The sequence below is a fragment of the Leuresthes tenuis genome, unplaced genomic scaffold (genome assembly GCF_036924035.1).
Source record: "Leuresthes tenuis unplaced genomic scaffold, fLeuTen1.0.hap1 SCAF_14, whole genome shotgun sequence".
NCBI lineage: Eukaryota > Metazoa > Chordata > Actinopteri > Atheriniformes > Atherinopsidae > Leuresthes > Leuresthes tenuis.
The window spans coordinates 12132924-12157771 of record NW_027325368.1 but is presented as its reverse complement, the minus strand read 5'-3'; the positions used below and the strand labels follow the sequence as shown (position 1 = coordinate 12157771).

Below are 24848 nucleotides of genomic sequence, written 5' to 3'. Positions count from 1 at the left end.
CGTGCTCATCCTTCCTGCTCAACTTCTTTGAGCTCCAGAAAGGTGAAAGGGTGACTAATGAGTTATCATGTCTGCCTCCTCCTCCCCTCTCCAGCCCCAGCCCACATTAATCTAAAGGATGACCCCTTGTCAACCTTCCAGGCTAGGCACCCCATTGCCATCACCACCTCCACCACTACCAGACCACATCTTAGAGCAGCATACCCGAACACATGGGGCTCCTCTCGCAAGCTACACTTCTGAAGAGTCAGTGCAGCTTTCAAATGCGCTCACATGCACTAACACACACCTGTAGAGTGTGTAGTGCATAATGCCCCCCCCCCCTCCTCCCCTTGTTATCTCCTCAGCTTGACTAATGTTCTTTTGTAAGTACAGAGGTGGCAAAACTCCTTTGTTGGCCTCAACAATACAAACAGGCACTTCAAAAGAGGATAAGGCTGCTTTACAGGTGTCACATCTCTACTCATGATGGCTGTCCTCTTTAGGAATCTTTCAGATAACCCGTCATCCTTATTCAAGACAGGGGACATACTTTACACGTTCTACGCTTTGGGCTGTAAAAGAGAAAATGTACCGTTGTGATTGCAACAGATCTTTATGTCTCAGCACTGACGTTTAGAGAGAAAGATTTTTTTTTTGTATCAGGAGATTTTCTCTTATTTCTTTTGCTCGAATAGAGATTCTAATGTTTATCTAAGAGTGGCAACGCATTGTGAATCCGAATTAAGATTCACAACGTGTTGTTTATCAACACGTTGTGAATCTTAATTTAGAATTTAGTAGCTGAAGTGTTAGATGACGTGTGAGGGCTGTTAGAATGTATTTCTTTAGAAAACAGAAGAGAGGAACGTTACCACTTTCAGGCTATGTAGATAAAAAAAACGAACATGATTCAATCAAATATGGTGTCATTAAAGAATATGTGTGCCTCAAATACATACCGTACATACCAGATTTCTCAATTTTCACAGTGACATCATATCAAAATATATTTGTTTCATTAACCACATACAAGGCATGGTTCTATCTTTATGCTCCATCTGGATGCAGGGGTGTGCTCCATGTGTCAAAGAAATGCATTGAATCCAAGGGGAGTGTTCTGACTCCAGACAGAGGAACACATAGACATCAAAAGGCTGGCTTCAAAGTCAGTTACATAATGAAGTGCCCACACACTGCAGTCCTCTCTACAGTTCAGTTTCGTCCTGTCACCTTTGGAGTGTATGATCTACAAAAAAGAGCTTTGAGAATCACATTTTTTAAAGCTACACTCAGGCTAAAGAAATGTTCTTCATTGTTAGAGCAGCTGAAGTACACTCATAAGGTTTTCTTGTTTGGATTTAATTATGGCTTTCAAGTTGTTTCCAGACAAATTGAACATCAAATGTAACATGCCGAATATCAGTCATCATCCCAGCCTGTTTTTGATACCTGTGATTTTGTTGTTAGAGAGAGAGAAAAAAAAGGTTTTTGAAGAAAGAAACAGAAGCACACTCCAACCAATGTGTCACTATTGTGGGACCATTGCATTGTGACACCACCCCACTGTATATAAGTTGCTGTTGTCTGTCCCACCACATCATAGATGTATTGAAATGCGTGTAGAGGTCCCTGGTGAATGTCAGGGTGAAACTCGGGACGTAAAATGAAAAGAGGACACTAATTGCAATTAGGCCCATTGTCTCCCATTTATATGGTTATTGGGTGGTGCCACTTGCTGTCTGGTCGTGTCAAAGTTCTCACAGTCAAGATGCCACCTCTCTCACTGGAGCCGCAGTAGCCTCCTCTGGCAACTATCTGCTAACAATGCTTATCTCACTTGGGTGACAAAGCTGCAACAGGAGGGTCTGGTGGAAGGGAAGGGCCCATTTCCTTCAGCTAAAAGACCATGTTGCTGCAGGGCCTGAGTCTCTGTCCATCCTGTGACCTGTTTCATGTTTTGTACTTGTTTTCACCCATTCAGGAGGTGTGAAAAATGTCAAAGGTCAAGATGTGGAATGAGCCGCTGTCACCCTCCCAGTCACTAAACCAAACCTAAACCTGGCTGCCCCCCAGCAGTTCATACACAACAGTAGTTTTCATTGTGCCTTTATTCGTCTCCCATCATGAGGCATTTTATAAATGTCTGGGATAATAGGTGCACCCAAGTAATGAGTTCTACTCGTAGGATAAACTATGGCAGACAGCTTTAAATATAGTTTGATGTGGGGGTGGGCAGACTAATGAATCCACATGAATGAGAACGGAAGGGTATCACTTTTTGTGGTGCTTCCACTCTGGAGGGGGTGTGTATCAATCTTTCTGTGTGATAATGGGGTTAGATAGCAGTGAGACCTGGCCTCTGGTGGTGACATTGTTGCAGGGCTCAAAGACTATTAGGGGTCCAGTGGCTGAGCTGGAGCACTGGTGGGCTCTATTCACTCCCAGGATCTAATCTGTCCTGAGATTGGGTCTCTCTCTCAACAAAGCTCTGTTTTTTTCTACACTCTCATCGCTAAGATCTTTCTCCGTTATTTCTATTTCTCACACTGCACAGCTGGCCTTTGCAGTCTCTCAAAGCATTCAAAGCATCTCAAAGCAAAGCATTTTTTAACCACTTCCATTGTAAACATACAATTTCACTCAGTCAAAAAAAGAGAACGATTTTCGTTTAATACTGCAACGTTTTCCGTAGGATTGATGAAGATTTCAAGTCAATCTCAGTGTCTTGCATCTTTGAATTACTATACTTGAATGCACATAGCTATAGTCTTCTTAATAAATACAAGCAGTCAAATTAGTTTGATTTGGCTTCTTTCAAAAATAGTGTGAGTGTCTGACTGGCTCTCCTCAGAAATGCACATACTGTATGTTAGATAAGAATCAGTCATGGATAATCAACCTGCTTTACTCACTTTCTTTATCTATCCATCCATTTTCCATACTTGATTTCATAGTCGTCGGGGGGGCCTGGAGCCTATCCCACTGGCTGGGCAAGAGTCAGGGTACATCCCAGACAGGTCCCCAGTCAATCACAGGGATGAATCCTTTATCAAAACTTTAATTTGCTGTAGAGAGCACATACAGACATTTCCGTATGGAATTCTGTCTGCTCACACCTCAGCTCCAGAAGCTTCAACAGCAGGTGAAACCCAGGGCTCTTTACAGCCAAATGTACCCATATATCCTTATCTCTGACAGCTGCCACAGATTTGATGATTCTCTTCCCTTTCTCAGAGTTAGAGCATGAAGTCGACACCCACTTGTTCATTCTTAACTGATCAGTGGGGCTAGCTTTGTACCTTGATGTTGCCAACATTTTGTCAGCCAATATGGTTTCTCATTTTAACTATATCACCACAAGAAACCTTGTTTTCATGGCAGATTTTACACACTTGGGTTTTGTCTTGCTAGTGCTTTCTTCTTTCATTGAAGTGATCCCAGATTTCCGATTTTCAAACATTTTTTGATCACTTTATTACTGGTACATGGAATTTTGTGTAGACTTTAAATTCTCAGTTACGTTCCCTCACAGGACTGATGAGGAATCGTTCATGTCAGCATCGAGAAACATCTTAGAATTGAGACATTTCGACACATTTACTGAAGAGCAGGCCTTTGCATTCAGCATGGAAATGAATGTTTTTAACTTCGAGAAAATAGAACGGGAGGGTTCAGAAAGTGGTGTGCACGTAAATTCTGTTATCAGAAGAAGTGGGAGGGTGTCTGTGAACAGCCACGTTCCTGCCAACTCGTTTGCATTGTATTGATTTTTTGTGCACATTTGCAACATAGATCGATTCATCTTCCAGAACAGGGTTCTCCATGATGGCACAACACTGGGAGGCCAAAGCTGAGTTACATCTGCCCTTTATTGTTCCTTTGCTTAGTAATTATGCCCCTTCCACCATCAGCAGGTGATGCAGAAGAGGCTTTGTACCCACAGCTGATCTTTGAGCAAGTTGGTTGGATAAATTCAGACATTAGGAGCTTCGGTCAGTGTCTTCTTTCTGGATTAAAAGTTCTTGTGTGGGACATTTAGGGACATCTATTGCTGCTATCATGCAATAGAAGTTTTGGGGAAAATTAGTTTGATCGCATATTGTAGACCCTGTATTTTAATATACTTTGCATTTGGTGGCTTTTAATTTTACAAACATAATTTAAATGCTTGGTTTTCCTCTGTATCGAAATCAGGTTGACCAAACCTTGACCCCTCATGGTGAGAATCTCTTTTATTCCTTTACTTTATTCCAACTGGCCCGGTCTTATTCATGACTATTTTTTTTCATGTGCTGTCATGATTCACCAAACTGAAATCCCCCCCTTTTTTTAATGACATAAGAAAGTTTAGCCATTCGTTTTTTTTAAATGTTGTTTTATTCTGATGTTACAGAGTTAACTTTTAGAAATCTACTACAGGCAGTTGGTCAAACAAAACCTGTGTGTAGTCAGTGAAAAACAAAACAAAAAAAACAGAGATGAGGTAAAAAGGCTACAGTGTTACAAGTCACAACACTGTTTCAAAAAACATATTTCTGCAAATATATATTTTTACTCACTAATATGTACATGGCATGAAATAAATAATTATAAAAACATCAAATTTTAGAAATATATAAAAATGCAAGAACTAGTTTGTACAAAACTTTGGATTTAAAAGACTTAAAAAAAATTAGAACAGAACCACATTGTCCACTCAAGCAGTCACTCACATAATTAAGTATAAAGTAATAAAGGCAAAATAACAGATCTTGTACTGATGAGGGCTGATGCGCAGTTTATTATATATAATTAAAAAGTGAAACTGCTTATGGCTGTTTGTTATCAATTTCAGTCATGATAAAATGTAATCGTAGGTGGGCAATGAGAGCTATACACACCTGAGACACACAGTAGCATTAAACTGGCTGTAAACATGAATTCATGAGAAACTTTACACATCCCTCAACAGAGAAATGGTGCACTGATGCACACTTTTTCATAAACATTGTGTCTCAGTTTCCAGTAGTTTTTCCAAATAAATAAATATCATTTTGTATTCACTCTCATATTAAGGGAGAACAATTGATCCTTTTGCCCTACAGTGGTCTTGAGATACAAACCACAACAAGATTGGACAAAATCGGACGACAAAACTAAAAACACACATGAGAAATTTCAGAAAAAACAGCCATTAAAAACAAAAAAACACTTCAACATTTCACAGAACGCAACAGCATTTTAGACAACATAAGACAACATGGAATCAAAAACACCCACACAAAGATATATATATATATATGTATATATATATATATATATATATATATATATACATATATATATATATATATAAATAAAAAGCATAGAAAACAACAAATTAAAACAGAAAGCACATCAATATTTAACAAAATACAATATTACAGACAACACATTTAAAAAATTGGAACGATGGAACCAAAAGAAACCCAACAAAACCAATGACATAACATCTAATTGAACTCAACAACAAAACTACAAACACATGAAAAATATTAAAAAATAAAAATCAGACATCACAACATTTAACAAAGAATAACGCCAACTCCAAAAGAATACACAAACAAACACAGCATTTTTTGTATTATTTGAAAAGTCATACATATAATGAAAGCTTGGTGTCTTTACTGTTTTGTTGTGGACATAATTTATCCAATGATGTGTTTTTGTCCCGCTCGACCACTTATTATGAGCGCAACTACAAAATCATTGAAAAAAAACAAACAAACAAACAAAAAAAAAAACATCATGAACACACAAACAAACTAAATGAAACTCTATTTTGGGCTATTTGGTTAAACGGGAATTGTGTTATGAGAGAATTAGTCGAACTTCACATTTTTACCAAACTACATTTAACAGATTTCTTTCACAGAAAGAATTTATGCATGCAAAACATACACATGTAACACAGACAGACAAAGGCATACTCTACGGAAGGACCTAAACAGACTCACACACAGATATTAGCAGCATTTAATTGAGGGAAGTATTGATAGTTTCAGTGATGCTGCTTATTGTTAAGTTTAGGGGAAAAAGGAAGCTCTCGTCTAATAATCATTATGTACACAGGTTTTGGTCCTCATTTTATGGCAACTGCAAACGATGCTGCACCATACAGAGCTTATATGATACAGCTTTATGTGCAGTTTGCTTGCTCTTTTTGTCTTATCTTACCAGGGAGTAAACTTCTACTTGATCAAATGTTGAAATAATATTACATGTTCTAAAGCAAAGAAAAACATATCAGGAAAATCCCTTTCATAAATAACAGTCTTCCTCTCATCGAGTCACACGACACACACATTGCTAATACTGTTAAAAACAAGGAGAACATGCTTCATATTTTTCAGCAGGACACAAGTGCTGACCTCGCAGACTAAGTTACAGCTTTTGACCACCGGATGCTTTTTTTTCCTCGTCTTTGGTCATAAATCTCGTTGCTGTTCGAAGTGTTGCTGCTCTTTATGAGAAGCTTTAGGTGTGTTCACGTGTTCGGGGAAAATTTGTATTGTACTGTGTATCTCCTCGTTTTGCTGATGCTCAGCAGGCGTGGCTCACGTCTAGCCTCACATAAAGTTAGTTTTATAAAGCAGATATTAACTTGTTAGCTTAAGAATGTGAGAATATATAAACGCATCACAGCAAACAAAAAAAAAAAACTACATTCACTCAGGTGCAAGTGCATTCTTACCCAAACATCAGTAATACTATGAAACACAAACTCACTCTCACAATGATCATGTTAGTTCTCAGACATGCAGAAACATACTAAAAATATCAAAGAGGCGAATGCATGCTGTTGAGTGTCTGATCGTGTAAATTGCTTGGAAAGTCTTTTTCTGGAATAAGCAAGTGATGGTTAAATGTTGATTTTCAGTAAAATGTCACATCATCATTTGCTCCACAGACTTGAAAGCATCAGCAGGGCTGTATTATTGTCAACAAAAGTAATTACCTAGAACGCAGGAAAAAAGAAATCACCAATATGGTGTTTGTCTATTAGCCAACAGTCCTCCTTTCCTACATGGGCAAATAAAATATTTTTTTATCATCGCTAAAGATACCAACATATGTGATGGTGGTCATCGTGATGGTCTCAGATATCTGTTCAACTGTTTCAGCTGATTTCAGCAGAGACTGGCTCTTTGTAGCATCACAGCACAAAAACACAAGGCAGTTGTTCATGAGTGTCCACAGACAGGTCAGACAGCTTTATGCAGGTCCCGTAGGTAAAGAACCTGTTTATGTTCTGCTGCCCACTGGAGTCTTTTGGTGAGAAAAGAGGAGAGCCACTACATCTCTATTTGCAGGTGTGAACGTCATAGACTCTCATACACTCTTGACAGCTGACGTAGCAGCACCAGTGGAAAATACATTGACACTTCTCTTTTCTTTTCTCAGTCCGAGTGTTGTGGCCTCTGCCGCAGCACAACAGATCACACCCGTCTATGCCATGGGACGTCAGGTTGCAGATGCGATCCCGGGTGCCAAAGGAGCCGGTCTCAGGATTGGGGTCGCAGAAATTGGGTGAGCTTTCGTAATAAACCAGGTCACGCTCTGTGGGGGGTTTGAAGTAGTTGTACTTGGGTCTCAGAGTCTCCACCCATCCACGAGACTCCTTGTGTTTCTCCACCACCATCTCAGAGGCGCTGTCATACTTATCCTTCATGTAGTCCCCGATAACTCGAAAGTCAGGCTGAGACCACCAGCACGTCTTCACTTCACAGCTGCCCGAGAGCCCGTGGCATTTACATTTCAGAAACATGTTGTCGTTGAGAGACTGAGGATTTGAAAAAGAAAAACTCAGGTGTTACTAAAGCATCTAAGAGGAATAACGTCTGCAACAAAATTGGCAAAAAGAATGTCTTGAACACTAACCATTCTTCCTGCCTCGTTGTTATGGCGGTTCATTGCCGAGCGCGCATCAGGGCGATTCTCCCTTGCGTCTGCAAACTCCCGGGACACCATGCTTCCAAATTCCACATCCTCACTACAGCCACCCCACTTCCAACCCTCACCAGGGGGGCCCTTGTGACGTGTGTCACATCCACAGATGGTGGCCGAGCCCTCAGCGCAGGCACGGGTCACTGCAAAGGCCACTCCCGCCGACGCAATAGCATGAACAAAAGCTGACTCTCGAGTGGCTAGAAAGAGAATCACAGAGCTCTGTTACACATATTGTACATGACTGGAAAAAAATCTGAAAGGAAATATCTAGCAGATAAAAAAACTCAGCTGGAGGGAACAACTACTGTCACTTGAGTGATGGGATGATTTCCAGGATTAAATTTAAAGAGAACTTAGAGCTATGAGTAATGATATGCTGTAGGTCACCACCTTGTACATGGACCTAAGCTTTCATTTAGTCTTCTACAAATTCAATATCAAACTAACCACAAAAATCTAAATCCATTATTACTGTTGGGTTCATGTGTTTAGGTAGTATCTATCAAAGTATCAGTGTGAGTGTTCATTCAGCCAAGGCATCAATCGTGCTGTCTCTGAGTAAGGCCACCAAGGCCTCTATGTCTCTGTCTGACATAGCAAACTGATGAGTCAGAGGGATCAGGATCTTCCACAGAGATGAGAGGAAGAGACAGACCTGACAGGCCTATAATTACGAGACTCAATTAAGCTTTTGAAAGGTTAGGAAACAGCCTCACAATGAGGGGACAATGCACAACGTGGAGATGAATTTTTGGTGACCAAATATGAAGCCAGTCACAAAGAGGGTGGCATATATGAAAGGAAAAACTTTCCTGGTACCTTCTCAGCTGCTTTAACTGGATTTATTAGGATTACCAGAAGAGAGAGCAAAAAACAATAAATAACACTGAGTAAGTAAAAACATATACAGATCATATAAAGCTCATTAGATAAACATGGGATAGTGTGTTTGAGTATGTATGTGTCTTTTTGTACAAAAGACAGAAAGAAAGGAAAAAAGGAAAAAAGGAAAAAAGAAAGAGAAAGAAAGAAAGAAAGAAAGAAGGAAAGAAAGAAAGAAAGAAAGAAAGAAAGAAAGAAAGAAAGAAAGAAAGAAAGAAAGAAAGAAAGAAAGAAAGAAAGAAAGAAAGAAAGAAAGAAAGAAAGAAAGAAAGAAAGAAAGAAAGAAAGAAAGAAAGAAAGAAAGAAAGAAAGAAAGAAAGAAAGAAAGAAAGAAAGAAGGCGTATAAAGCTAAAGGGAGCAGGAGCTCCTCCCTTACAGCAGGTTCCAACCAGTTTGAGGACTAAAGGGCATTAGAAACAATGATGCAAGAGAAAAGTCTACTGGCATCCTCCACCACCCATTTCATGCCCTTTCTGTATGCATACAAGGTTACTCACGTTCAATATACATCTGATCACTATTCATCACTATTCATTCTGCATTCTATCATCCAACAAAGATAATTTCAACTATAGTGTTTTTTTCTTTGCAAAGTCCTGAACACCACAAAATGGAAATAGGAGCATGAGGAAACCTGCTGCTATAATAAATCATCATGCATTGTCTTTAACTGACAAAACCTGGGCTTCAACTCTGTGTTTTTCATTTTTGAGTTACAACTGAACCTATGTAAATGTTTGAGGTTTTAAAAAAAGAGATTTAAGATTTGCTAGAAGTTATTTAAGACAATAACTTCTTCATCCATACACATCAAATTGGAACCATATGAACCATTGCTTGGCTATCAGTTTAGTTCAAATCTGAAAAGTGTGAAAAATCTGGTAATAGAACTTCAGGAGTTCTTATGGGAGCCAACTGAAAATAATACTGCAAATCATTAAAGAATGGAAAAGGGAAACTGGTGTAAAAGGGAACACCTTTTGTCCCAGGAACTGTGTGTGTGACTGAGGGGCAAGCCTTGAAAAAAGATAAATTGTAAGGAGATGTTGAAAGTCATGGGTTTCCTGTAAGAGGCCTACAAATTTGAAGGTTTGTTGATCTATAAAGATATAAATTTCCCAAATAAAAAAGGTTCAGTATCTACCATATAGATACCATCAAAGCCAAGAGATGGCTGCTGCTAAATATAAAGCTCTACAGTGCAGAGTATGTCACCATTAGCTGCAGAAGTCACCCTTTGACTTCGATAAGGCGTAGAATATCTAACACACCTGGATATGATGGTATATACATGTTTTAGTATATAAGTCATGATATCTTCGAAAGAAGATTTGCCATTTACAGTAAAAGCAAGAAAATCATTTGATGGTAAAGATAAAAACTTAATTAAATGACTACTGATATAACATATCATGCTTGATATTTTCTAAATCACTGCGAGGCTAAATGCACCTGTAATAACATTTACTTCACCTGCGGAATGCCAGCACTTGCATTAGTTCCACAGCTTTTCTTAGTTTTATGGCCAATTTAAGGACACTTTTTTCTCAGACAATGCTTTACCACCAAACTTTGCCAGAGCCCGGCAGGCCAAGTGGTCCCTACAACCTGCTGGGGGGTTGAATCCCCTATTGTGCTGTCACTGTCACGCTGTGTTAGTCCCACAAAGGCCCAAGATATTTTATATGAAATTTGCCCCGGCTAGTGATTAGTGGGGACCAAGTTAAGTCATAGCAACAGAGAACTATGCATTGGCTGGACCCCGCTTGTCGGCAGACAGGGAAATCCCTATTCAAATGGTTTAATAAAACAATCTAAAGGGCGTGTGAATGGGGAAAAGCACTTTTTCTCCTGCTTAATCTCATGGTTGCGAAGATATTGTGCTCTGAGCTGTGCCCAGCAGGGAGTGGGGCTAAGGTCCCTCCATCAACTCCATTTACCACACCCCTTCTTTCTTTCTTGCCCAGAGTTAATGATATACTGGTGCGCTTGCTTCCCTCCCCCAGCATGAGGAGACATACGTCTCATGAAAAGCAGAGACCTCTTAGCTCATCCTAAATAGTTACACTTTCTCATCCTCAGGTCATAGGTCGTAACCCACATCTCCTGACCTCTTCCTGGTTAGTTTAGGTGGAACTTGTTGATTTAGGTTATATTTCCTGCCATTCAAAGCTGTTGTCAACAGGAAATATACGTTTGGTAAGTCAGAGATACAATATAATTAAACCTTTTGGTGTCCTTTACACATTTGTCGTATTGTACAGTTGGAGTTTACAATTAATCAAATGATTGAGATCAGACTAAGTCAGTCTCTACCTGCTTGGATGGCAACACCTGTAACGTGGTGAGTGTCCAGTTTTTCCGGCAAAGTTATCCTCACTAATTTTATCACATGATTCAAAAACTGGAGCCTGATTACACCCACACAGTAAGTAGGTATTCTGTAAATAGCAGGAATGCCGAAACAGCTCTGGGATCGGCCGTGTGAACTAAGAGCACCTGCACAGCTTTCTATTATCTTTCATCACAGGCAGATTCCAACAGTGCATGTTTTGACACTTTAGTTAATGTAAATTAATGAGTGCTGACGCAGACATAGCCTAAAGGCAGGGCTCATGATTTGGGGTGTGGCGAGCGATAGAAACTTAAAGCGAGGTTCAGACCATATGTGAGAGAGAGAACAACAAAAAGAATATTTCTCTTTCAAAGGCAGCAGCTGTTTCACTCTATGAATGTTTGTGTGTGGTCAAACCAGTGTGTGATCACACTGAACATGAGCTTGCTGCTCAAGTTGTGTAAGCTGCTTTCTGCAAGAAACACCAATTAAAAGTTTTCCATTCATTCTTTTGCTCTTTTAGCTGTCATCTCAACTCATTTCACACGATTGTCTTTCCTTCCCCATCTTAATCCATCCTCTGTAAAAACAAACTCCTAATGTTCTTGGTGAAGATGAGGTGGACATGGGCAGGAGGAAACTGACACACAAAAGTCTGAATTGCAGACAAACAGACACCAGTGAGGACAATGGTCTCGATGCACAGACAAACACCAGCATCAATCAAATCCAATGAAATGGAAGCCCTCTCCTACTAAGCCCTATCAAAGGTCTCTGAGCCCCTGAGCCACTCTCCTTGGCCTCTGACAAAGGCACTTAATCCAGCCACTTTGACCTCTCACATTATTTAGGGCCCGAGTGACCTTAATCCAATCAAAATGATTTACTGAAGCCCAGTAGCTGCCTTCTCTTTCCAGTCAGTGCCCCTGCAATTTAGGCCTTGGAGGGGAGACAGTGGGAAAGATGTGGTGGCATTTTGCACCACAATGGGGTTGGGATTGAGAACCCCTATCGTTAGCCACCTACTTAAGCTCAAGCCTCTTCTAACAACTGGCTCAAGAGTTTATTAAAAGCAATTGCCCTGAGTGACCCCCAAGCCCTTTTGTTTACATCAATCTTCAGTAAACTAGGTGACAAGTTCAGATCCCTAACCCTCAACCAGTAGACTGTTCATTATCTTCTGAAGTGGAAACAGGGTGATCTGCTCCTCTTAATTAAATTTTAAGTGACAATAATTGATTATTTTAATGTTTATTTAATCTATAGATGAGAATTACATGAAAAAGTAAATAGCTGTTTGTATCCTAAATATTAGTGTAAGATGGTCTGCTTAGCTTGGTACAACCACCTGAAATAACAGGGAACTACTAGCCTGACTATGGCTGTTTCCAAATTTTGATGAAACTTTTAAATGTTTCTGAATAGAAAATGCACATCTTCTCTCTATTAACTGGTTTTGTGAAACTAAAGAAGAAACTAACAACATGAGTCGTGTTGGCCATAAACTGGAAAAGCATTTAGGTCTTCAGGAATTATCTGTTATTGGTTATTATTAAGTTCTGGACTAGTTTGTACACATATTCCTTAATTTCTCTAGTATTGTCAAATATTGCCAAAGTCTATCATCTAAAAGCAGAAACAGATTTTTGCCAGTGTGATGATTCATATAAGTAAAATAGGTTAGTAGAAAACTACATGCATCAAAGGGAGAGCAACTCAAGTGTGCATTAAAACCTTTCACATTTTGCATTGTCTAATCTGCAGCATAATTAGGTTTCTCACAGTAACTAAATCTATCCACAAGCACCTCAATAGCATTTTAAGTTACATGTCATATTTCTTGCTCTTAATTTGTAAGAATGACAATTCTTAAATATACATAATACAATGCTTATTTTTCTCTTAAACGTTTTGTTTTTTGGCGTGATTTTTCTATTTGTACATGAGACTGAGGGGATTTCTAAAACCTGAGCGCATAATTAGACACATACCTGAAAAGTTATGATAATCTGATGAGAAAATTGCATTTTGGAAGATCTCCATTTCTTGAAAATCACGTGTTTTGTACTTCTGAGGAAAACACAGAAATCTCAGGGGATCCCCTCCTAAAGAAAACTCCAACGAGACAGAACTCACTTGACTTAAGCTAATTGTGTGCATTATTTCATGCATACAGGCCCCTCGGAGCTTGTTCAGTCTAAAGTCTATTTAGACAAGGATTTGAATCAGCATAATGAATGATGCACGCAGGGAATGCAGCTTTTCTACTGCAAATATAAGACAAAGGGAATATAGAATAGTTAATGGAAGAGTTAATCAGCACAGAGACACTATATGTCACTTTTCTTCTTTTTTTTAAGGGGTTTGAAAAACTTCTAAGAACTTTGTAGAGGATAGAACATCCTTAAACACAAATATAAGATCACTAGGGTCAGACATCATCAAAGCTTCTACATATTCTAAATGCAGTCTTATGCATGATCACACATGACAAGGATGTGTGGCAAAGTCAGTTGTGTTTTTGAAGAATCTTTGTGTTGTTTGTTGTGTAAATATTCGCCTGCTTACGGAATCCAAACCAAATTACAGCTTCTTAAAGAGGACATATTATGCTTTTTAGGTTCTCTTCTGATTTTCAGTATTCATACAGCTTATACGCATGTACAAGGTGTGTCCACTTCTCCTGAGTTGCTTGGAACACCTTACTTATCAACAACATCACAAAGCATGTATTTTCAGTGTAAATAGAATGGAATGGAATAAAAGTCATTCTAAGTACCTGACCTTGATACTGTCAAGGAGAGCTCAAATTGAAGCTTTGGCTTGTTTTTAACAAATAAACCGCAGAGAATGTGACAATTCAGAACACCAGGAATTTGGGGAGCTTGAGACGACATGCCTATAGGCCTGAAGTGCATTGACAAGTTATGTACATGACAGACAAATTGCTGTAAATGTGAGCCTCAGTCAGAATCCACATCAGCATGCTGTGTAGCTTCACCTTTGTCTAACACCGGCCCAAAGATGGCCAGATTATCGTTGACTGTTGTGCAGTTCCAGCGTCGGCCTCTGAACTGGTGCTGGCACTCCTGTATGCCAATCTTCACCCCCTCGGCCACGCTGGGCATGATCTCCACGTAGTTCCTGCAGAAACGCAGCTGCTTGGGCACCAGACCTGGTATGCTGCCACAAAGGATAGGTTGAGTACCCATTGATGAGTACTGGTGGCCCACTGCTAGTGACCTGCAAGTCAAGAAGTAATCACAATGTCACTGCATTTTCATAATTACCATCTTCGCTTCCTATTTGTCTGAGACTTCATCTATTGATACAACCCCACCAAAAGGGAGGTTATTTTCCCTCCTGGTTCAGTTTAATGTTATGTCTGAGTTGACCTGATTGTGTGTGTTTATTTGTATCAGATGTTACCATTAGGCGTGCATCCTTTATCCCTTCAACTACCCTCTCCGCAAACACCTGGCCTTTGTGTGTATTGAAATTGCAGCCCTGTCACCGCACTGTTTGAGGGACTTTGATGAAAGTCCACAATGCATCCAGAGGTCTTCATAGACCTTAAGCTGACAACTTGGAAAACTGCACCTTGTTATTAACTGTCCGCACACTTAACAGGCCCTCAGCTTAGGGTAATAAGAGTGCAAACCCTACTCTGAAACTTCAGAGAGTGTATTAAGAGTAACACAGACCCCCTCCTCCCCTGCCTACCCTCCTTTTTTTTTCTCTCTCTTTGAGGAAGGTGTTCTGAGATACAACAAGTGCAAACTTGGTTCACTGATTGCATCTGTCTGCCGTCATGCCTTTATTGCTTTCTCTCTGTCTTTATTTTCTGTGTCCACTCAATTAGCACTTTTTGTAACTGTTGAAATTAGGCATTAACTGTACCACTGCACATATGCGACTGAGCCAGTTGTAAGAAATGCATTGGAGCTTTTGGCTTGCAAGACTATGCTATATTGCATTTTCACATCACAAGATGATGTATTGATTCATACAATACATGTGTAAACTTTCCTGAAGTTTTATGCATTCTTGAGTGCATTTCTTATCAATCATGTAAAAACAGCGGAGCCCCTCATCTGTGTCAGTCTCCTCCTTCAGCATGGCAATGAGACAAAGCAGTAGAACATGCACTGATCTCTGTGATATTTGCCAAAACATCCTCACTTTGCTTTTAGTGCCTAAAATATCTGTTCTGTTGACACAAAAATAGATATCTTTTCATCTTTTTCTCGCACGAAACGCACGAACCACTGATATGAAATGTTTGCCTTCCTTGGTAAGTTTCTAAATCAATGTTTTGACTATTCCATAATATAACAGAACAGCCAAATGGTATAATAGCAGGGTACCTATTATCTTTGGCAAATTTCCTGCAGGGTGCCTACAGAGTAGCTTGTTGGCAATTCAAACACGTCATTTTACAGAGTCAACTCTGCTAAAAACTGAATACCAGCAGGAGCTATCTGATCATTCTCCCTTGACTGATATGGATTTGATAACAGCTCTTCCATGAAGGCAGCGCCAGAGCAAGTGAGCTGTGTTTTGCTGCTTATTTAGCTCACTATCTGCTGACCTGCTCAGTATTTTTCAAGGACTAATAACTGATCACAAGATTACCAAATTCCTCACGGTCGCCCACAGGCGGTGTTTTTTTCTTAAGGCTCACACCCAAATAAGACCTCCCTGGTCAAATGACCCGAGACTGATGGCTTCAGATGACCTTGAATACCTCAACATAGTTCTGACATTTTAAAGCTTACTTTGACTCACTTCCATTATTACACTTTTGTGCTTTTGGTCAGGTGTTAATGCAGTGCCAATGTCCGTGTTAAAAATCAATGCATCACATTGGTTTCCACAGAATCGCTTGCTTCATTTTCACTGACTCAACCACTTTGGCTAATTATAAATGAGACATCCAGTGAGCAAGCAAGCAATGGCAAGTTGAAATTTACTCCAGAGGAAATCACATTTGTCTACTGCAACCATCAGTGAATAAGGACACTCCCACAAATTGACCTCTTTTTGGTCCTTGTCAATCCATCTACCCTGGAGCGCATCATTCCCAGCAGAAACCTGCACATCCCAAACTGCACCAGACTCTTGGCTTGTCCCTTACACAAACAACTGATGGTTTGATATCAGCCTATTTTCCTGCAGAGACAGAAAATGTGGCACCTCTGAGGTTCTGGCATTGTTTTGGAAAACATTTTGCAAGTGAGCAAGTACATTTACTGCAAATGATGAAAACACTGCAGATTAGCTTCTTATTGGCAGAGACGACATCTGATAACCCTACAATTGTCATTTGATTTGTGCTGACAAAAACTCAACAATCTCCTCTTTAATCATCCTTCATCATGACTACACCTCTGCACGCTAATTTGCACAAACTTCTGCAAGGTATCAAGCCCTATCACACAAAATCATCATGAGTCAATGCGGCTGTCTCAGAAGGGCTGAGTAATCCATCGCCACCTCTTCCTGTGTTAGGAAATGGTCTATGAAATGAGGCAGGGCATGTTCCACAAGGGATGATTTATGTTTTTTTTCCTTTTTAGGAGTAATTGCATAAAGGACAGTGTTCTTGCAAACCAGCTTCAACAATCATTTAGAGCTAACTACTGGTATTCAATGTTTTGCATGGATTTTAGGTATCTATTGTGTGGTCTTGACTTTAATCTCTCTAATTCCTTTGGAAAAACCTATTTGTCTTGTCAGACTTGCCTAACCAAAAATCCGACTTTACTTGTAACTGATGAAATGTTGTGAAAATATGTTTGACTCCAAAAACATGTATGACATAAAATTTTTGTCTCAGTACAGACTTTCCCCCTCTAATCTGAGTGTATCCAGCACATGTTTAATGCATATTTCAGCAAGCCCAAGCAGGGTGCCTTAGAATTACCACTTTACTCGTGGGCCCTGAGGCCTTGGAGCCGACTTTGACATCAAGAGAATATGTTTGGGAAAAGGAATGTGCAGCAAGCTTTCACCTCCAGGTATTTATCTTCTAAGGTGGGGTGGACTAGGAAAGGAGGTGGTGGGGTGGCGGGTGCAGCCAGGCTATGTCATGGCAGGTCGAGAAGAGACAGACATGAACCTGTCTTAGTGCAGATCTGTCTCCTCATAGACTACTATGAGTGCAGAGGTAGAGTGTGATACATCTATGATGGCCACTTGAGAGCAAGTTCATCAGCTTCTGTCAGCAAAACATCCCGGGCTGCTTTTCACAGAAGAAATAGCTCTCAGATAGATAGCATGCTGTTTGCAAATGGAGGGATAATGCAGGCATATTGAGTGTAATCCAAAAGCAATCACGCTATTTGACTTGGGATGAGTTGCCATGAAACACAGAAAATACATCAGTCATCCTTAAAGAAGAAAAAAAGATCAGTATCGCGTCAGCGTAGCAGAACTGAGAAGTGACTGCTTGTGCTATTTTTGCAGTCACAGATTGTTTGTACTGGTGGGAGTGATACAGCCAGCCTCCTCCCATTATGTTTACCTGCCACTCTGTTGCTTCTGTAGTTACACCCTCCGAAATCAAACTATGAATGCACAGACTAGGTATTGGCTTGCTGCATCATTTCAGTTATGACAGAGTGGAAACCTGCCATTCACTCACTCGTCATTCATAAGAGGCTCCACAAAAAGACAAAAAGAAAAGAAAAAAAAGCCCCTTTGTTGAGTGAAATTCAAGGTCTTTCCTTGCTGACTTTGCAAATGTTAAAGGGAAAAAAATCACTTACACTTGAATCCAACAACAATAAAGTGAAACTTTTACGTAATATATTTACAAAGTGTTTTTAAAAAAAGGGAAAATGACAAGATAACAGAGTAGTGATTGGGCCATTTCTTTCCCCATCTCTCAGTCCAGTGGGCCCACCTTTATATCAGGATTTCCTTCCAGCTGAGCATGTAATTAGTTTCTCATCAGTCTTACCACCAGGGGAACCATTAAAGGAAATAGATTAGGGTCAATCCAATTTCTAAGCATCCCCTAAATAATGAATGATTTTTCAGAAATGGAACATCATTTATTATTTTTGTTCTACTGTATGAAAACAGTTGTGATTTATGGATGAAATGTTAACTTTAAGAGACAAGACAGGTGCTCCCAATTATCTTGAAAGTAAAGTGTGAATTCAAATGTCACCAATTTGTGACATTTGTCACTTTTATCAGACTACTGTCTATGTATTTAAATGTAATGAACACAGGAGTAGCAGTGACTCATTGTTTCTTGACAGACTTACATTTATGTCAGGAATGCTGTTTTTTCTTATGGATATTTAGAGGGTGTCAAAACTGTAGTCTTAAACTGCCAGACTTTGAAAGTGACCACTAATGTCAACAAAATAATTAGCCTTTTTTTTAGGTTGTATCCAAATAATGAAGAGGCAACCAAAACTCTGGTATGATAAAATTAAAATTAAGTTGTGCTTAGACCGTTCTGTTTACATTGAAATGGGCCCATCTTTATATACAAAAAAATGATGTTAAATAGACCATGTTGGCTTTACTTTATTACACTGGGATTGAGCATCACTCAACCCAGAGCTTGATTTGATCGTTTCACGGTGCCACACTGATCCCCCCTCCCCCCCCAAAAAAACACACGCACAGAATCATTCATGGACGCGCGCGCGCTCACATTCACACAAAGTTTGCACCTGCTGTACTATGAAAATATAAAATTATTCTAAAGAAAAAAAATAAAGCATCGTTCACGCTGCACACGCCATTACCTTTAAAATCAACTTGCAATTCTGACAGAAAAAAAGAAAAGAAAAAAGACCCTTAAGTCAGCGCCAGCTGGTTTTAAAAGGTTTCCAGGTTTATCCTTCGCATCATCAGGTCCAGTGTTAATGTCGCCCTTTTAGTCCATCTTGTGTTAAAACGTCTCAGTTTAAAGCTCGGGAAACTTAATCATATGTGAGCAGAAGTACCCTCCTCACACACACTCGCTGTCAGAAAAGATATTAGAACCACAACCAGCCATACTGTCACAGAGGCAGATCACCAGATACTTCTCAAGATTTAAATAGATGTGTGTCGCCATTTGTCCAAGATGTAAAATGAAAATAAAACTTACCACCAGATGGGATAGCTTGCCATGACATGCGTAAGCCCACAGAGCAGCAGGAAACATCCAAGGTATATCATCCTTAAAGTTTCGCAAAACCTCTCCAGCAGAATGCCAACATGCGCGCTCATCCGCGCACAGAGAAATATTTGCAGAAGAGTAAAGAAATAAAAAAAAAATCTGTCCTCCAACTATCAGGGCTATTCACAATCTTTCGCGACTACTCGTGGCAGAACTCGGGAGCCAAATATTAAAAATTCAAAGCAGCTTGGTTTTTAGGACCCAATCAGCAGGTATCGCCAAAGGGGGAATTCTGATGATATGTTCCCTCTGCTGCCTTGTCAGTCAGCGTGAACCCAAACACGAGAACGAGCTAATTTTAAGATGTGTTTTAGTGCTCATTCAGAATTGGTCGCATTAGCATGCAGTGAGTGTGATATATAATGTTGTTTAAAGGAGAGAGGGAGGGTCCTCGGGATTTTAAATAGACATCGGAACCCCTGTGGATTGCGTAGCTATAACAACCTGTCCGGATTTCACTCCCTGGCTTGAAGCTTCTAAAATGCAGAAATAAATATGTGTGAATTGCTTGAGACCATAATTAAGGTCTGCAGCCTTTTATTTGTTGCCTGTTTGTCATGGACGTAAACTGAAAGTTCTTCTCAAGAACTTTGGGATATCCAAAGAAATCCTTGATGATCTTTTGTCTTCAATTAATTGTTATATGAAAAAGTAAAGTGTGTAGCCACTATACGTTTTTAGCTATGCCATTTAGCTGTGAAGTGGCAGAAACTGTCATTTAAATAAAATTGAAATTAGACGCATCCTGAGGTATTTTATATGAATAAGCTCCTAACTGTACCTTACTCACAGCTTGAAGAGCCTTGCTTCAAAGCAGGCTGTATGATCAGCTGTTAAACTGATTTTTCCAACGAAAAATATCCAATAAAACTGGCAGCACCACTGAGTAGTAACGGCTGAAGACCGTTTCCCATTTTAAGTGTTAAGTGGCTGTTGATGGCTGATCTAATAGGAGGTGGACAAGCCTCTAGTTTAGGTTATAGAGATTAACTGACTATAAAACGTCTGACATATGTTCGACATCAGTGACTAACAAGGTTCTATAGAGCGAATGAATAATGGATAAATATAGGCAAGCCTTGATTAGACTGTGAGCATGATGCTAATTATTGTAATTCAAAGAGAAATAAAAAAAAAATTCAAGTTAATGTTTATCCAAACCTTTAGTAGACGCTTTGATTCCAGTCACGGAGTGGACAAAGTTTGACCTATAAGAGAAAAAACTGAAACCAATCTGGATAGAGAATAAGCTGGGCGAATGAATGAGTATCAACTTTGCTTATATTGTTGTTTGAGGCGATCAGCAGGAGCATTTATCACCAGGAAAAGTGTTTATATCAGTGAGCTCCCAGAACTGATCGAGTGTGATTTGTAAACTGCTCAATTCTAACAATTTTTAACTTTAATAATAAAAAAAAAAGTTGTTTTGCTGCAAGGACTGCTGATCTGTGAATTTTTTAACAAATGTAGACATCTCTAACAATATGTCTATGCAGTGCTTCATCTTTTCCATTAGTTCTCACCCTGCAGGCAACTGTATCAGCTCTGCAGTGTTTGATGAGGAGGTACCCCTGATTATTTCGTTTCATTGATGACTTCTCCAGTGTTAAACCGAATAATTGTTCAAACCTTTTACTTGTCTTTAATTTGCAGTGAGGCCTGAAGTGGTAAACTGGGATGACTCGTCTGGAAGAGGTGGAGACCCCAACATGTTGGGGGTCCACACGTTCAAAAAGCTCCACAGGTCGTGTGAGGATAAGAAGTCAGCGCCATCTACTGGATATGTTTCAACATTGACATCTCGTTGTATGCTACTTTGCTGCAACATTGACCGTTTAAAGACAGTTCTCTTTTAAAAATGAAGTTAACTTTCATATTTTATTGAGAAAGCCACGATCACTTAAAAAAAACTATTTTTGCAGTTTAAACAGTCTGTTAGATCAAATTTGGCAACTCAGATCACCTACAGCTGCTGCTCATGCATGTAGCAATGTAAAACAAATGTAATTTATGTTTTTATTTTTCACTTTTGAAAGTACATGCAGTAAATTTACATTTACCTGAAGTTTATTTGCTACACTGTTACTTTGTCATAGCAATACAACCTTTGCTTAAAGACCTGAACTCTTTTTTTTTCAGATGGCCATAAATTCCTACATTAATGTTCTTTATTCATCATTTGATTGAACTTATAATCCTAAAGTAACAGTACTGGTAATGTCTATTGTTACCCTCGCCATGATGGGTATAAGAAGTCAAAAATCAGGCTAAAAAAAACATTGTGAAAATAACAATTACTGCTGCTGGGAGTTGCCCTTACAACCACCACAATTAACAATATTTGGTTGTCACTGCAAGTCTATGCAAAACAGTAATACAACCAGTAATAATGATAATAGTCCTCATCGTCATGTACATATTTGTTTGGCTGCCTCGAAGTGACAAAACTTCCAAATCAATTTAAACAAATGCAGAGGTGGAGGGTTTGTGGTACATCTTGGGAGATAGATAAAGAGCAGCTATGAAGTGAGTCTGTTATCCTCCCAGCAGCTGAAGGCACTGGGGCAGAGGCCAAGTCAGTGAGTGTAAAATGCATGAAAAAAATTGGATGCCTGGTATTGTATGGCACCTGACTGATTTGATAAAAGAACCACCACTGAGTGACAACCACATAGCTCCAGAGGATACAAGTCCTCACATGTACCATACATGTGGTCATTTTGCCATACTTAGTCACACAATCAACAAGTTCTCAAAGAGAATCATTTCAATAACAAACTGTACATGAGCTTCCTCACCTCCTTCTCTGCAGCACATTCATTCAGCCTCCCCCCCTCTGAGCAAACAGAGGGACATCAGTAGTCCTCTGTGTGCCCACGGTGACCTCACCGTGATGGTGATGTCATTCAGTTAAAGTCGAGTCATGCCCAACAAGTGCGTCCTGTCATTGCTCTGCATCACAGGCCTCAGTGTGACTCTTACTTTGACATAAAACAGCCACAATAACATCATGCAGTACAAAAATATTGAACTACTCACATTTTCATTACTTCACTCAGTTTTCCATAAATATTTTCCTGATGTGCCACAAAGTTATTAATGCTTCTTTTGCTTTTTAAGATACCTCTATATGGTTCAAAACAAAGAATGCCCCAAACCAAAACTGACCAAGATTTACAACTGAAGATTTGTGTTGTGTATAAATGCAACAGCACCACAAGATGTCAGCATTGTAGTGTAATTGGTATCTGATCAGCTGTAATGGATTAATAACAGGAAAAAAAGAAGAGAAATAACTCAATTAGAAACATTATGTTGACCATCATTTGTGTTCTTTGCTCATTATTTTATACCTTTAAGTAAGGCAATTAAATTCATGTAGCACCCTTTACCCACGGAGGGAACATGAAGGGTTTTAGCGAAGTAAAGCATCAGCACAGCAGTCCCAAGCACATTGAAAAAAAAGAGCAAATGACCAAAACACCATAATTACCACTGAATAAAAAAAGACATAAAAAAGGGAGCATTTTTTATTAATTTGTCCAACCTGGAGGTCAATATTAAGTTAACTGCAAACATAGATTATGTAAAGACAGACTTTTTGATCATGTTTTGCATTATGGCTGGCAACAAAAACTAAAGCAGCTGACCATTGATTTGCCCTCTCATTTATTGTGTTGGAGCCTCAAATATAGGTTCTGGGAAGAAAAAAAAAACTTGTTTGGTTAGAAATGTATATTGTGATAAGTTCTGCTGCACCTTGTGAGCGCACACTTCGAAACAACTCATCCCTTACCTTTGTAGCCGCACCACTCCATCAGCCTCCAGACATGGGAAACAAAGCAAAGGCTCCTCCTCTGCTCTGGCTTTATCTTCAGGATGGGCATTACCACAGGCGTTGACATTCCTATCTTGCCTGCTTGCCTCTTGGTAATACAGGGTGTAAAAAGGTTTTTGATAAGGGGAATCGTGGTGGTCAGTTTCAAATCTCGTTGTCCTGGAAGTGTCTGACGTCATATCGTTGTTGTTTTTGACCACAGAAAACACTGTGAGTACGTCATCTTATCTGATCATAAGAGAACGTTGCCAGTCACCAGGTTTCTGCCACACCTCTTTAAGTTTAAAGAAGAGTCTGGATGTTTGATTATCAAATATTCGAGTTCAGCTAAAAAACTAAATGACTCATTTTAAATGAGACAGAGAAGCAGATTTGAGTGTCATCTTAAAAATGTAAATTTGATTAATTTTTCAAATACTGGACAAAAATGAGCATGTAGATGGAACACCATAGTTATTCCTGCTATACTGTCAAAACAAAACAAGTTCCAGTGTTTTGTAGGATATTGAACCACATATACTGATGTCTTCAAGCTCAAAGCTCTGCAAATCTTTCCTTTAGAAGTTTCCTACATTATTCTTTGCAGAAACGTTCAAATGATAACCAGGTTGGATGGGGAGCTTCAATGCCAAGGCACTTTCCGGCCTCTCCAGAGAGGCACTGCTGCGTTCAGTGAAGACTGGCTGAGTCACCCAAGCACATTCGGTTTTTGCAAGGCATCTCCCATGATCTCTTAGGTCACACTTTGGTTCGTTGGATTGCTAAAATGTAAACCTCTACCCCAGCCTGGGATCTACAGAAAAGGTTTTCACCCAGGATCACTCTATATTTCCTGCATATATCGCTATGCTTGATTGTCAGGATGATTTTATTGAATTGATGTTCATTGCATAATTTCCTCAACACACACAGTTGAAAATTGTGTCTGAAAGTTCAATAACTCATCAATAATTCAAGAATCATTCAATCAGATCAGAGGATTGTACTTTAAAAGGTTTAAAATGGGTATTCAGGTGTTTGCTTTGACAAATTCACAACCGGTCATCTGTCTTTTAGAGGGGAATGGTTTCTGCGTAGCTACTCTACTATAAAGGCCTGATCAGCAGTGTGCTAAAACTATCGCAACAAGATAACTGGTTCTTTGTCCGACCAACGTTGATCTTTGAAAATTATTCACCTCAGCTGGACAGACTGATTTTTTAAGTCTGTTGGGAAAACATCTTCAGTTTGAGAATGATGGAGGCTGCTATGCTTTTGAATATTTTGAATTCAGATGATGTGCTTGTATCCTCCATCAGATTTGTGAGTTTGTTCAATCCTGTCTCAGATTTCTGCAGATAATTCTCTTGACAATATGACTTTATACAAACAGGCTTGTGTCTTTCTTACCACACCCACTATTTTCAGCCAGGCACAGGTGGACTCCAGAGAAAATGCCTATCAACATCATAGAGGGAGGATGATCTTATTGTCAAATATACTTAAGACATGCATCTAAAATGAAGCCATCGACTGTTTCGAAAGCTGTGAGATTGAAAAGAACTTAGACAGATGTCTAGTTTAGACTTACCTTTTCAGTTTAAGAAGTCAAATAGTTCTCTTTCTGCAAATATAGCCTACAAAATTTAATTTAGTCCACAACTGCAGTCTCAAA

General features: G+C 39.3%; 1 protein-coding gene across 1 annotated transcript; it reads right to left on the bottom strand.

Moving 5' to 3' along the window:
* Nucleotides 1-7093: 7093 nt before the first annotated feature.
* wnt3a (wingless-type MMTV integration site family, member 3A) lies at nucleotides 7094-19406 on the bottom strand. The gene is made up of 4 exons (XM_072364408.1): nucleotides 19285-19406; nucleotides 14170-14411; nucleotides 7882-8147; nucleotides 7094-7783 (listed from the first exon to the last, which is right to left on the bottom strand). Exons 1-4 carry the CDS (start codon nucleotides 19404-19406, stop codon nucleotides 7304-7306), a joined length of 1110 nt encoding a protein of 369 aa, XP_072220509.1. The 3' UTR covers nucleotides 7094-7303.
* Between the last annotated feature and the right edge of the window lie 5442 nt (nucleotides 19407-24848).